The sequence below is a fragment of the Zootoca vivipara genome, chromosome 9 (genome assembly GCF_963506605.1).
Source record: "Zootoca vivipara chromosome 9, rZooViv1.1, whole genome shotgun sequence".
NCBI classification, from domain to species: Eukaryota; Metazoa; Chordata; class Lepidosauria; order Squamata; family Lacertidae; genus Zootoca; species Zootoca vivipara.
The window spans coordinates 67,144,595-67,160,081 of record NC_083284.1 but is presented as its reverse complement, the minus strand read 5'-3'; the positions used below and the strand labels follow the sequence as shown (position 1 = coordinate 67,160,081).

General features: G+C 39.7%; 1 protein-coding gene across 1 annotated transcript in view; it reads left to right on the top strand.

The window, feature by feature from the left end:
• Positions 1 to 15,487, top strand: part of TBC1D19 (TBC1 domain family member 19) — a 63,555-nt gene that overhangs the window by 21,479 nt on the left and 26,589 nt on the right. Inside the window, exons 11-13 of the mRNA XM_035112914.2 lie at positions 1,319 to 1,431; positions 12,796 to 12,870; positions 13,890 to 13,952. Coding sequence (XP_034968805.2) covers positions 1,319 to 1,431; positions 12,796 to 12,870; positions 13,890 to 13,952 — 251 coding nt within the window. The remainder of the gene's footprint in view (positions 1 to 1,318; positions 1,432 to 12,795; positions 12,871 to 13,889; positions 13,953 to 15,487) is intronic.

Genomic DNA, 15,487 nt, shown 5'->3' with positions numbered 1-15,487 from the left:
AGATGTACCACTTTACGGGCAATCACATCTGCTATTCATTTCAGCCACTTACAAGTGAGCTGAGCCCCTCAGTTTAGGAGATAATATGCAAACTTGGCATACATGTGATGACTCCATGCTCATCTGTTTTGGTGTATATGGCACATGGTATTGAAAGGTGGCATTAATAAAACACCACTCCTCTACTTAAAACTACTTTGGCCTAACATAAAGGACAAAAGGGCTTCCAAACTGAAAAGGCTCCCTTTAATTAGCCCACCAGACCCAATAGGTATTTCAGAAATCTTATGATCAATGGCTTGAATCCTAAATTGCACAATCAGTTGCCTTGCCAGTTTTTCACACATACCATCTGCAGCCTAACACACCTCAAACACTATGGATATGGAAGATTTGGAGATTCTTGAAAGTGACTTTTCAGAGGCTTCAGGGACTTGCAGATGGTAGAGAATTGGTGAACTGCAGAAATACCCGCCATTCACACAATGGAATGTTTGTACAAAACAAATGGATAAGAGTAGCATTTAATTTGAAATATTTAGAGGTCTCTTTGCAGGGTGGAAGTAACAAAAACCTCAAAACAGTAAAACATAGCACTAAAATAAACAATAATAGAACCAGCCGTAATACTAAAAAGCATTCGGCCCAGTAAAATAGCAGATGCCAATAGATAAATAAAACTAAATCAAATTCAGTTCTACAGCCCCCAAATAGGTTTTAAAGCATTTTCTGAAGGCGAGCAGTAATGAGGCATTATGAACCACAGTTGGCAACAGGTTCTATAGTTGTAGTGCCATTGTTGGAAAAGGTTTGAGGAATAGTGTGAATGTGCCTGAAGTGAAGAGAACACACAGAATATATTTTTTGAAATAGTAAATACAGTAGTGTCTGAAACTAATATTACTAACCTATGGCAATAAGCTTGGTGATTCAAGACAATTATTATCGTTACATTAACTGAGAGTACAGTTCTACATATTAACCATAGTAAGCCTCCCAATATTCAGTGTGATTTACTTCTCAGTAGATGCGTTTCGAACCATGCTGTAAATGTGACTTCTAACCAAGTACTTAGCTTTAAAATCCCCTTACAGTAATTTTGAAAACTTACTTTGTGTGATTCAGCCTCCAATTCTGCACAGGCTTCATATTCTACATAGATCTGTGTGGAATAGCCAAAAAAAAGATAGGTCTCCCCCCCCCCCCAAATTTTAAATTGTCTTGGAGGAACACTTAAGTGAAATGCTAATAAAATATAAAACAGAAATGTGCTTTTATGTTTTTATGTGGTTATTACTAACACCTGCATTTCTTGTAGTTTTAATGCAGCAGGATAGTGCAGCAGCTCAACAATATGTCCGGCAGGGATGTCCAAATTTGCTACGAGCTGAGTTGTGGGCACTGATTCTGAACGTTTCCAGTCAACCCGAGGTAAGTAGCAAAAGTGTAGTAAAAATGTAGACTTGCCAGCAGCTATATATCCAATAGCTAAATTATAAACAACGTGCGGCTGCGTTATTAAGCGTGATGCTAGTTTTGGTTTATTGTGCAAGGTCATACAAGGGTGTTTCTGTTTATTTAACAGTGTTTTTCCAACTTTTTGTATCTGAACCTCCCTTTCCCTAGTTTATTTTGCATGCTCAGGTGGAGGACCCCCCCCCCCCAAGAGACAGCCTGAGAGCAATTAAACACATATGAGAACGTGTTTTGGGGTTTAAAATGGCCACAACTTTATTATCAGTTTCAGATGCAGGAAACCTTGGCTTAGGCATTGGGCTTGTATCCCTCTCAGACCCCCAGCCCGGGGGACTGAGGCACAGCAGGGTTAATCGGATCAGAGGAGGCACTGCAAAATGCATCTTTACACAGCAATCCCCCCTCCCTCCGCAGAACTGGTTTACTGACAACCTATCAGCGTATTGCCAGTGACTCCCTTCTCACAACCCCCTTTAACAGGGAACCCTGAAATGCCACCAAAGGGGGGGGGTGAGTCCACTTCACACACCCCTTTAGGAATGATAGACTAAAGGATTCCACCTAACGCCTAAAACCGCAAAATTGCGGTCTCACCGCCAAGACAACCTACAGCTGAAAAACCCCTCAGCATCCTGAGAACCAATCCTGCAGGCAATGGCTGATATTGTCCAACACAGAGTTCATTCCCGTAGGTGGTCAGGTGAACCCCGTCAGATCTGAATAATTCTACCCTGCTGGGTTTGATGTCCTCATGGTGAACCACTTGGCCGCCAAGACGTATGATCGCAGAGCGGACGGCTGGGTCTATTTTTACCACCGCGTAGTTCAGTGTGGAAGGTTTAAGGGCACCCCGCCATTGCAAGCACGGAAGAAGTTTGGATCACATATTACTGTACTGTTAAGTTGGAGTGGCAGCCCTGCAGGTGCTCGTCCACTTGTGAAGCTGCCTTCCTAGAGCTCCCATGACTTTGCCCTGCCTCATTCCCATCCTCACAAGTGCAGAGGCTCTGCAAGGATGCTGAGGCTGCTTTCGCTGCCCCCATGCCTCCCTCCTCATAGGCAATGGCTGCTGTGTTAAGCTTTCTGTGTGTGTACTGTCTCTACAAATGTCAGAGAACTTGCTGCAGTTTGGTTTTTTTGTATATTGATTTTAGATTTTGTTGCGATCACATAGAAATTATTCAGTTTGGTTTTGTATTTTTTTAATGTTTAATTTAGTGTTTATGACTACTTTTGTTGTATTGTTTTTATGTATTGTTTTTATGTTGTTGTATGCTGTCTTCAGCATAGTTTGAACTGTGGAAAGGCACCATACAAATGAAATTATGTCCGTATGTATGTAGAACTGTGTAAGTTGAACCTTTCAAATAAGAGAAACCTATTCCTTGCTGTGAAAAATTGGCTAGTAATAGCATGCCATGGAATGACATAAATGACCTCCCCTCTGGAGTAACACTACTTCTCTTGCCTCCCCAATACTTTTTTGGCTTCTGTTCTTGTCTCTGCTGCCCAACTTTTTGCTTCAGTATTTTTTCTGAACATGCCACCTAGCCTGTGCTTCTATTCATTTGTCTTGCTTTCTTCCTCTACTGCTCCAGATAATATCCCGAGGCTTCTTGCCACGTCACGCCTTCTTCCTGAAACGGGCTTCTCCATAGGTCTTCTTTCCTTTCTTTCTACAGCCCTGTGGGGTAGCTGCTTCCTTCTGCTTTTGAATATGTGCAGGTCTTCCTCATATGTTCCTGTACTCATGCGGCCTCCCTACACAGATTAGGCAGTGGCATATCACATTCAGCTATCAGGCCTGTGACATCATTACTGATAAGCTACACAACTCCCCTTCTTGCATACAGTATTCTGTTTCCTGTGTGTGTGTGTGTGTATCTATCTTCTTCGGCGATCGCTCGTAGCCGAATAAGATTGTCTTCCATAAACACGGTTTTAACAATGAGTCTGTAAGTGACTGTGGAGGCCAGTTCTGGATCCACACGTCCTTCCACAGTGGGGACAGAGGTTTCCGGGCAGGAGTTGATCACGGTGTGGATTTGCCAAGCGTGCCTTCCTCTTAGCACGTTTCTCCCTTTCATCCTGAGTTCAAGTGTCTTCAAAACCCATGACACCTTTGGTAAAGGCTGTTCTCCGATTGGAGCACTCCCAGGCCAGTGTTTCCCAGTTGGCAGTGTTTATACTACAGTTTGTAAGATTTGGCTGGAGAGAGTCTTTAAATCTCTTTTGTTGACCACCAGCATTACACTTTCCATTTTTAAGTTCGGAATAGAGTAGTTGCTTTGGAAGACGATAATCAGGCATCCACACAACATGACCATATATTTAATTGGTTTGCTCATTTTACTTTATATTTGCTCATTTTGCTTTATGTTTACTATTTGGTTGATGTGCTGCTCTACCTCTCTGCTGCAGTAAACGTTGCCTTAATTTTTCTTTAAAATGCCTAACACAGCCTAGCTAAAGAGATCATGACTTTATTAGTCTTCCTTTTAATACAGACAGAGTATCGTGCTACATGCTTGATACTGTCGATATGAAGATATTATTTTCAGTTAATTGAAATTAGGAGTACTGTAAGGGATGGACAGATGACGAATAAGTGGCATGCATGGGTGCATGAGAGAGAGAAAGAATTTATATTATTCCTTGTTATGCATAATAAAAAAAATTCCTTCCAGTAGCACCTTAGAGACCAACTAGGTTTGTCATTGGTATGAGCTATTGTGTGCATGCACACTTCTTCAGATATCTGAAGTGTGCATGCACACGATAGCTCATACCAATGACAAACTTAGTTGGTCTCTAAGGTGCTTACTGGAAGAATTTGTTTTATTTTGTTTCGACTACGGCAGACCAACACGGCTACCTACTTGTAACTCGTTATACATGATTGGGAGTGGATTGACAATAAGATGATAGCTGTAACTAATGGTGAAAACAGATTTCAGTATTTTAAAAGCACTATTGTAAAAGATTTTGCTAAGCCAGGGGAATTTTTTGGTGCATATACTTAAATCAGTCCATCAAGAAGAAATAATCCAAGAAGTAGTGGATTATATGTTGTTGAAAGAGAAAACACTGCTTTTGTAATAACGAAAAGCATTGTACCAATGTTGTGATGGCTAATTAACTCTGAATTGTTCCAAATTATTCTGACAGTTAAAGCCTTGCTTATTTCCTCTCTTCTAATAGTGAACGGATGAGAGAGATTAATTGTAATTGGCTGACTTCACTACATACCACAGTATAGTGGACACTTGGGTTGCAAACGTGCAGGAGGCAGAGTTTGCAACCCGCAGCGCCGCATCTGTGCATGCGCAGGTCGCGATTCAGCACTTCTGTGCATGCGCAAAGCGCGATTTAGTGGTTTTGCACATGCGTGAGCGCCAAAACCCAGAAGTAACCCATAACCCGAAAACGCGCAACCTGAAGCAGCCGTAACCCGAGGTATGACTGTAGTGGTACCATATGTATTTTTGTCTTAATTTGTCAAGTAAAATATTTAAAGAAATGGTCAGTTCAGGCTGCCACTCAGCAACTACTTGAAACTGCTCCAACAGTGCCCTGTGTACTAGCTCACTGCCATGCAGTTCTGTCTTATCAGATGATGGTCCTTAATCTTGCCAATCATAGCTAGAAGCTGTTTACAGTGTTGTGCAGACAAGCAACCAAGTATAAACCTTGCCCGTAGCAAGAATGTTACGGGGTGGAGAACTAACGGTTATGGTGAAGTCATTGTAAGTCAATTTGAAACACCCTAAACCTAATATATCAGCTCGCAAACTGTTTTTTCTGTGGGCTAAGTGAAAATTGCCAGTGTCTCAGGCCATGTAATTTTTTTTTCTTTGTTGAACGTATTAAAAAGTACCCATCTAGGTTACCATAGTCTTTTAGGGGAAATAAGTCGACTGCTCCAGCATTTATATTATGAAGATCATTGCCCCAAGACTAAAGTCGCCTTAGCCTGTTTGTTAATCTGGCTCTGATTTTAAAAAATGGAAAAAATAAATTGTGTCAGATGGGATGAAGATATTCTCAACTACAGTCATACCTAGGTTTTCGAACAGCTTAGTTCTCAAAAGTTTTGGCTCATGAATGCCGCGAACCCAGAAGTGACTGTTCCGGTTTGTGAACTATTTTTGGAAGCCGAACATCCGATGGGGCTTCCACGGCTTCCGATTGGCTGCAGGATCTTCCTGCAGCCAATCAGAAGCCGCCTTTGGTTTATGAATGTTTTGGAAGTTGAATGGACTTCTGGAACAGATTCCGTTCGACTTCCAAGGTACAACTGTACTGTGAAGCCTTTTCACAGACTACTGAATGGAACTTGCATACCTCCAGTGGTCCATAGTTTGAGAACTTCTGGCATGGCTAATGTGATAACACAAAAAGAATATTTGGATTAAAACCAAAGCCCTTTCTAATCCCATTAGTCTGTTTCTCACAGGAGAAACCAGAAGCCAATGGGAACCTCAAAATCAAGACATGAGGGTAGCAGTAGACTCCTGCATGTGTTTTCCAGCAATTGGCAATCAGAGGATCTGTGATCCTGGCAGAAGCATATAGCCACCATGACATTGATCGACTTATCCTCCATAACTTTTTCTAATGCCCCTTGAAATCCTCCTAAACTGTGTCAACCACATCTTGAGGGAGCCAGAGGAAGAAATATTTTGTTTAATCTGTCCTGAATCTTCCACCATTCCACTTTATTGACTGCCCTGGATTCTAGTATTATGAGAAAGGATGAGTCACTCCTTGCATAATTTTACAAAACTCTTTCACTTACTCATCTCCCCTCCCCATCCTAAAAAAATCAAATCACACTAGCTATGGATATCGAGTATATTTTAGTATGATAATTTTGACTGTCATAGATATGTATATTTATTGCACAACAATTAAAAACATATATTTATAATGTAATTTTTAGAAGCAGTTAAATCAGAAAGTATGTCTTTCTAATTCAGCCGTGCTGTTAAGTTTTATTACTAATATTTTCCCTTGTGCCAATTGCAACTGACTTAATGGCTCAGCTACTTTTTCTTTGTTAATGTACCGTATGTCATTTTCCATTTTTCCTTCTCTGTATTTACCGTACAAACTGAAGACTTTTTGAACCTAAATCTTATTTAGAGAAATAGATTTTGTTAAGACACTGAAAGGTACAGCAGAAGCTTTTTGGGAGAAGTGTGTGAGCATTCAAATACACTCATTTCAGAGGAGAACATCTAATTTGAACCGATTTGTGTTCCACGAAGTTTAGGTACAGCTGCCAGTTTGCAGTTTAGAACAACATTATATAAATAGGTTGTTTACAGGAGCACAAATATAAAATAAGCAAAAGGCTAACTTACTCATGCTACAGACTTCTTTGGATATATGAACACAAGTTCATAGGACACATTGAGGATGTATTTGAAAGGCAGGAAGTACCGTACATATATTAAAATCACATGGAACTCTAGAATCTATTAGGGTTTTCCTCTATGTCTAATAATAGAAAATGTATCCACATTCCAAGAAGCTGAATATTCAGTTGAACCAGTCAATTTGTCACTGAAATTAACAACAGAACACTGAAAGTGCCAGATGTATTGTTCTCAAAGAATTATAGCATTTCAGGGAGTTTGTGCATGTACACCTGCTGGCAGTATTGCAAGTCTTATCCTGGTAGGAAAACACTAAAAGTGCATATTATGTTGTTAGGTATGAATGAATGCCTAGAATAAGGAGCACTCTCCGGTTTGTTCCTTTCGGATTTCAGGTCTTACTGTCTCTCAAAGAATTGATGCTTACTAGGGCAGCTTTGAGGCAGGGTGGTTGAAATCACTCTCCCCTCCTGTGGCTATCATGAGATAAGAAAAACCACAACAAATTGTGTGTTGTTAAAATATACACATTTTATTTTATTTATGCTTTTCAGATTTACGGTATACATTTCACTAATTTAACAATCATTTTGAACATTTCAAAAATTGACTTCCTTCCCCCTCTTTCTGCAGTTCCTTAAATTTATTTTTAATATCTTCTGCATATCCTAATTAACTTAATTTGTTCATTTATTCATCTACATTAAATATATATTCTTATAAAACTGCAGGTTATTACAATAATCCTGCCAATGTTCTTATCAGTTTACAGTTTATCTGTAAATATTCAATAAACCATTTCCATTCCTTTTTTAAAAAAGTTTGTTATCTTGTCTTTTTATTCTTCCTGTAAGTGTCGCCATTTCTGCGTATTCCATAAGTTTTTGTATCCATTCTTCCTTTGCTGGGACTTCTGCTTCTTTCCATTTTGGAGTGAGTCACATTCTTGCCACTGTAGTTGCATACATGAATAAGTTTCTATACAGTTTAGGTAGTTCTGTTCCTATAATTCCCAAAAGAAAAGCTTCTTTTTTTTGTTTTTTCAAACGTTATTTTAAACATCCTTTTCAATTCATTGCCGTATATATCATTTTTGTACAATAGTCAGGATATGTACAATATTGTACAATAGTCAGGATGATTTATTTGTCGGAAGCAACCGTTTATCCAATCATACCCGTTGCCAAATTTCCCAGATGTATCTATTTTATAAATATTTATAAGCCACACACCAAGTGTATCGGGTTATGAACATAATTCATCCTGGAGGTCTGTTCTTAACCTGAAACCGTTCTTAACCTGAGGTGCGCTTTCGCTAATGAGGCTTCCTGCTGCCGCCACGCTGCTGGCGCACGATTTCCATTCTCATCCTGGGGCAACTTTCTCAACCCGAGGTACTGCTTCCGGGTTAGCGGAGTTTGTAACCCGAAGTGTTTGTAACCCGAAGCATTTGTAACCTGAGGTTACCACTGTATCAGCCCATAAATAGCCATTACACCTAATTAAAAATATCAATAGATCCTAGTTAGTTAAAAAGATAAGTTCGTCTTGTTTTCAGAAGAGAAATAGCAATGGTGTAGAGGCAATGGCCTTGCGGGTATGTGGTTCCTGTGTCTGGGAGATAGGTCAACTGCCTGTTCTGGAAGGAGCTGCACTCTCCAAAGGGCAGCTACTACACAGTCTGGCATCCTCCTCGATCTGCCTCTGTCACCAGAGGCCCACATGACCTCTGTAGCCAGGAGTGGTCTGACCATGACAGTGGAGCCGCAGAGACCCCTCTATTTCCAGACTACCTCCCTCCTCACTTGGAGCCAAGACCAAATCATCAGTATGTCGGGCTCTGTGCATTCAGCCGAGAACAATCTGAGACGGTCCTATGGTTGCAATGGAGCCATGAAATCCCGAGCTAATCCAACAGCAGCCTCAGCTTGGCATGGATGTTGAAATCACCCACAGTTAAGGATACCTCCATTACCACATTTGGGATACCTTGGCCAGCCCAGTCAGGGAAGTTGTTGAGCAATGGTAATATCATTACATGTGTTTTCATTAAGATTATATATTTTATTTTCTGAGAGGATGCCGCTATTTTTATTTTAGTTTCAGTGAAAAGTAGAATTCAAGCAAAGGAGCTATGGATCTGCTATAATTGAATTTCCTGGAGCTTTAAATTATTGAAAAAAAACACAGCATAACAAGATATTTGTCATGGTAATGAATAATTCAAATTTAGTTTCTGGAAACCTGATGAGATGAGATTTGTATTTCTACCGTACTATAGACTGACTAGTCACCATGAAGGACTTCTTTGGCTTGTTATCTATACCGTAATTTATTTATAATTGTGTTTGCTGTGCTTCTTCAGTTTGAAATTAATAATAAAAGCTGTCCTTCATGTGATAAGCAGATAATAAATATTTATATAACTGGTTCTGCCCCCTAACCCAATACTTAGCATTTTGCTTTGCCTCCACCCAGCCACTATTCTGCACCTGACTCCAGTTGGTGGGTTTGGGGTTTCTAATAAGCAAAGTGGACTTTGCAAACCAAATATGTGTCATGGAATAGGGCCTCAGAAGCTTTCGGTGTAATAGCCCCCCAGTGCACAGAATAAATGCCCCTAGTTCTAGACGCTATGCTGAGAGAGGTAGAACTTGCCACAAAGATGCTTGGGGGGGGGCGCGCTACATTCCTACCAATGTAGTATGTATTTATTGTTCTTAATTATGAAGTTGGCTCTTTCCCGTTAATGCAGGGTTGCCGTAACACCCAACGACTCACCACCACCCATTCTTGGAACTTTATTTTATTTAACTGGTAAATTAAAACCATGTTTAGAGGGCACCAACATAGTGTTGCTTATTCACGTAATCTATATATTTTATATACGTATTCTATGTATATAAAAATGTAAAATGGACTTGTGTGTTGGTCTCCACCTCTCACCAAAACTGCTTGACCAATGCCAATGAAATTTGGACACAACGTCACATGCGAATAACCGAGTGTCCACATACCATTTGTGTACACAGATGACACTCCAGCGCAAGGTAAAAGTGTCATCTGTGTGCGCAAGGACCTCAAAACTCAGACAGCAGACACTGCCAGGCATGCTGGGAAATAAAACCCAGAAGCTGCATCTCCAAGGGCTGGACAGAGTGCATCCTGGGAAATAGAAGGCCGAACCTGCGTCTCAGCAGCCAATATGCTATAACTGCCAGAATGGCCATTCCTCCACAAAGGGCCACGCTGCGATCCTGCCCCATGCCACCTACGTCCCCAAACACGTCAGCTTAGGTTTGCAGGGAACGGAGCTGGGGACTCGCCTGCATTGCAGGTGGGGGCAGGACGGGGATGGGATAGCTGAGGTTTGCGGGGAACGGAACTGTGGACCCACAGCAACGCGTGGCAGGGCCAGCTAGTATGCTATATAAATAACAAATCCACTTTCACATTCATGTGAGAACTTTTTAAATTTCCAGAGTGGGAGATCAGTTCTTCATAGTGCAACTTATGTGACTTGTATTCTACTTATAAAAAAAACCCCATTCTATAGACAGGATACTGTGTTTGGGAGAAAGGCTTGTACACCTGAAAAGTGGATTATTTATATATATTCTGAACATGTCTAGTTCACATTCCTTTTCATTGTTAAGTCTTGTCCTTTGCACTGTTGAATTTTTTTACATCTTCTTCCATCTGTGGAATGATGTGCAATTGCCTATCATCAACTTCAAAATCCTAAAATAGAACAAAATGTGTTTATGGAAAAAGCAGATAACTGAATACAATAAACACAGTTGTGATGTGTATATTTTACAACTATTATGTTTTCATATGCTGCCTTAAAAGGAGAACCAAATTACTCTTATCTTTCTCTTCCCCCCCTCCCTTTATACGAAAATGCTTGCAGCGACCACCTCCAAAACTATGTTACCCATCATGACATTTGTATTCCAAGTCATTAATTATATTCTTCCAGCTGTGGCTTCTGTCTCCCTGATAGGATCCATCCGAGCGGTGTTTATGGCTGTATCTCTGCTTCTAGGTTTTGCTTGGCTAGAGTCTGCTTCTGGCTAGCTATGTTTGTGAAGAGGTTATAGCTTTGCATAAATTATTTAGAGGAATACCACCGGCATTCTCGGGAAAAATTGTTAACTGTTGCCATCCAGTTTCTTGCCTCGGGGATTTAGCAGAATTCCTTTTCCCCTGCAGTTTTGTTTTATGGGCCCTTTAAGAATCACCCTCTTCTGTTGTATACTTATAATATTATTGGTTGATTGATTGGTATCCCAATGTATGCTGACTTCCAGAGCAAAGCCCTCCAGGGTGGCTCACATAAAAATAAAATAAAAATTAGTTATTTAGAAAATCTCTATTTTGCTGGCTGGCAATAATGTATTTATTACTACACAGGTTGCAAAATTTGCCTTGGCTGTAAGTAAGTTGAGAGCTAGGCACCAAGACAAGTATCATAAGGGGAAGTGTGAGATGTGGAGTGCTTAACTTACGCAAGAGTGATTTTTGTATGTTTGCTTTGTTGTTGCTGTCGTTGTTCAGTTTTAAATCTATTATTTGTATCTTACACATTGTGACCTATTGTGATGGCTTATAGCTTTTAGCAATAAAGATTCATTCATTCATTCAACTGAGAATATTTAGAAAATATATAAAACCACAATAAAGATCCAAAACTATCAATAGCACATGAAAACAATATAGAGCTTAACACGTAGCATCCTAATTAAATGCATCTTGAAATAAAAATGCTTTTAAAGATCCATTTAAAAACTTTCAAAGATGGAGCCATATTTTTTTTATTTGTAAAGCGATTTTGTATTGTCCTTTGGCTCTAAAACAACTCCCAACACCATAATGTTTATTGGGGGGGGGTTACGGGTATAAAAGAATTCCTGCATGCCAAGATCCAAGTTTGGGGCAAATACTCTTCGGTGAGAGTGCCCCAACAGAGATTTTAAATCACAAAATATACACCAAAGTAAACATGGAAATATAGGCTGAACATTAGACCTTTAAAATATATTTTTCCAAGTGAGTTCCAAAATATTCCCCTTTTCCCCCAGCATAGGAAAAGACCACATGTTTAGTAAGTTTAAAATGGTTTACTTACAAGTGCTCCAAAGGTCAGGTTCATGGGTGCACAGGCAGCAAAATTTAGTTTAGTTCCAAAGTAGTGAAAGTTCCTAAGTTATTGGGATAGGATTCAAGAATGGCTGACAAAGAGCCATCCAGTCTGAGCTGAAGCAACCAGCTCAAACCTCTTCAGACATTTTTCTTCTCACATAGACTGGGGGGGGGGAGCAATAGCTTCATTACCCATTTCCTCCAAAGGTAAGGGGAAGTGGACTTGGCTAAGCCTGGCAGGACAGTTTACTCTTGGGTATTAACCCCTTAATGCATTAACTAGACTTTAAAATATTGGCTATATGAGGTTAGTTATTGAAATAATCAGTCAACTAAGACTGTCAGGAGTTATGAGGCCTAACCCTCTTCCAGTATCCTGTTCAAGAAATTACAGTACCTAAAACAGTTGGATCCAAATTCAGTTATCTCAGTTAATTCAGTCTTAACTGCTGAATTCATAAGGGCGATAGGAGGAATTACCGGTAGTTACTAGACTTACCACACTTCATGAAGACTTAATAGTTTTCATTGCCTGGTTTTGTGGAAGAAAACTACTTGAGGAAGTATCATATTCGGACGTTTGAAAAAGATTTTGGTTTTTGATCAACTTATGCGCAAAGTATATCCCATTTATTTTAATGGGTATACTCAACAGTATCTTTCAGATTGTGACCTGATATCCTTCTTTTTAAGCTGTTTACTCCATTAACATCATATGGTATTAAAATAAGCAAAAGTGTGTCATTTGTTTTGTCTCACACAACGATTAATATTTAGCATTATTTCATTCTAGGATGTTTTGTACTATGAACAACTGAAGTCTAATGTGATTCAGCATGACCTTTTGGTGGACAGTTTGATTTATAAAGTGAGTATTTCTAATTTATATCATTTATATATTCAGGCAGGGTTGTTGGTGTTTTTCGCCTCAGCCCAGTATAGCTGAAGGAGAGTCTCCACCCCATCGTTCAGCGCCAAGGGCCTTCTGGTGGTTCCCTCACTGTAAGAAGCGAAGTTACAGGGAATCAGGCAGAAGGCGTTCTTGGTAGTGGCGCCCGCCCTGTGGAACGCCCTCCCATCAGATGTCAAAGAAATTAACAACTATTTGACGTTTAGAAGACATCTGAAAGCAGCCCTGTTTAGGGAAGTTTTTAATGACTGATGTTTTAATGTATTTTTAATCTTTTGTTGGAAGCCGCCCAGAGTGGCTGGGGAAACCCAGCCAGATGAGCGGGGAATAATAATAATAATCTTAATAATAATAATAATAATAAGGCTGGAGTAAAGAAGAAAGTTGTTTTAGAAATGCATATTATTACTGCTGTTTTTCAGCTGGGATCCACAAGCATTTTTGGTATGGCATTGCAGGGGGCTGGACTGGATGACCCTCGGGTCCCTTCCAACTCTAAAATTCTATGATTCCATGCATTGTCACAAACTTCTTCAAAACCATTCCTCAGTTCTCAGAGAGATTGCCACGTGCCATGGCAAAGGAAAGCTTATTGTCTGAGAAATACAAACCTAGAACTCTCTTAAGGGGTGCATGATTAGTTTTTCAGTGCTTTGATGACTATGGAATGCAGTTAAAATGTTAATTGTGAGATAATTTGCATTCCCTCTCCCATTGAAAGAGTGGGGAAACTCCCATTGAAGAAAACTAATTAGAAGTGACATGATCAAATACAGCATGTGGATATCAGTGCCTAGTGTTATAATGATACTAATATAATTTTTCTTTGTGCGGGAAATGTGAAGTTGACAACAGGTGGAGTGAATTGTTATTAACTTTGTTAACAATAATATCTTGTTATGCTTATGCACCACAGGAGCTTCCCAGCTGTAAAATATACTTCTCAGCTTCAAATTGTTACGGTTTTTCATTTGCAGGATGTGAAGCTGACAGCCAGCAATGATGACTACTACTTCGTGTTTGAGGATTATTTATATCAGGTAAGTAATTACTGTTGTTGCAGCAGCCTGTCAGTGGAAAAAAAGTGACATGCAAAGTAGGTACAATTTTGTTCCAGGTATCTTTTAAGCCCAGTGAAACTGGTAATGAATTACAGTTGCACTAAGCTGACCAGCAGTGTAATCCTATGCATGCCTACTCAGAAGTTCTACTATGTTTCGTGGGGGTTTCGTTCAAGTATGTATACGATTGCAGCCTGGATGACTTAGTGCCACAGTTAAATGGATCTATCAGTCACTGTCCAGAATCACTCAGCTATGCCTGTGCATGGCTAACTTTGACCATAAACAACCTTCAGCCAGCAAAGTTAAAGATAACGAGCAGGCTAAATCAGACTCCTAATCAAATTGTCGTTTTGTGTAGCCACAATGTTTCGATGCTCGGTTTCACTAAGTTTCACTAAGCTTATAAGGATCTAGGACTGTCTGAAAATTGAGGATCTAGGACTGTCTGAAAATTGAATCCCCTGGAAAGGGTTACACTTTGAGATGCTAGATTTTTCTGTACAGTGGTACCTCATGTTACGTACCGCCCCCCCTTATGAATGCTGCAGGTTACACGCACCACTAACCCGGAAGTAGATGCCCCTTGTTGCGACCTTTGCCCCGGGATGCGAGCAGAAGTCGCGCTCCAGCATCACAGCAGCAGGAGGTGCCTCATGTTAAGTTCGTAACCGGAGGTACTACTGTACTTTCCATTGGTGTTTACTGGCGAATACTTATAGCAGTAATTCTGGACCTCTGTTGATTTTCCGTTGGTCATACAGCATACTCTTCCAAAACACTGTCATGACATGCTTTCTCCTCCCTTAATGTAAATTTTCTCATACCTTCTCCTTTTTGGAGTATCCCTGGTAAGGAAAGCCAGATTGAGGGAGGGAAAAGTGGAAAGGCAGTAATCTGTAAGAGAATAAGACGTGTACAACTGAGAATCAATGGTGGTACGGGAAACTTGCTATCCATGTTAAACAACAGTATGGATGATACATACATTTCAGGTTTATACATTTCACTGGTTTTACAATCATTTTGACATTTCAAAAATTGACTTCTTTCCCCCTCTTTCTGCTCTTCCTTAAATTTATTTTTAATATCTTCTGCATATCCAAATTAACTTAATTTGCTCATTTATTCATCTTCTTTAAATATATACTCTTATGAAACTGCAGGTTATTACAACAATCCTGCCAATGTTCTTATGTGTTTACAATTTATCTGTAAACATTCAATAAACCATTTCCATTCTTTTATAAAAAGTTTGTTATCTTGATTTCTTATTCCTCCTGTAAGTTTCGCCATTTCTGCATATTCCATAACTTTTTGTATCCACTCTTCCTTTGCTGGGACTTCTGCTTCTTTCCATTTTGGGGCAAGTGACATTCTTGCCACTGTAGTCACATACATGAACAAGTTTCTATGCAGTTTAGGTAGTTCTGTTCCTATAATTCCCAAAAGAAAAGCTTCTGGTTTTTTTTAACAAAGGTTATTTTAAACATCCTTTTCATTTCATTATATAT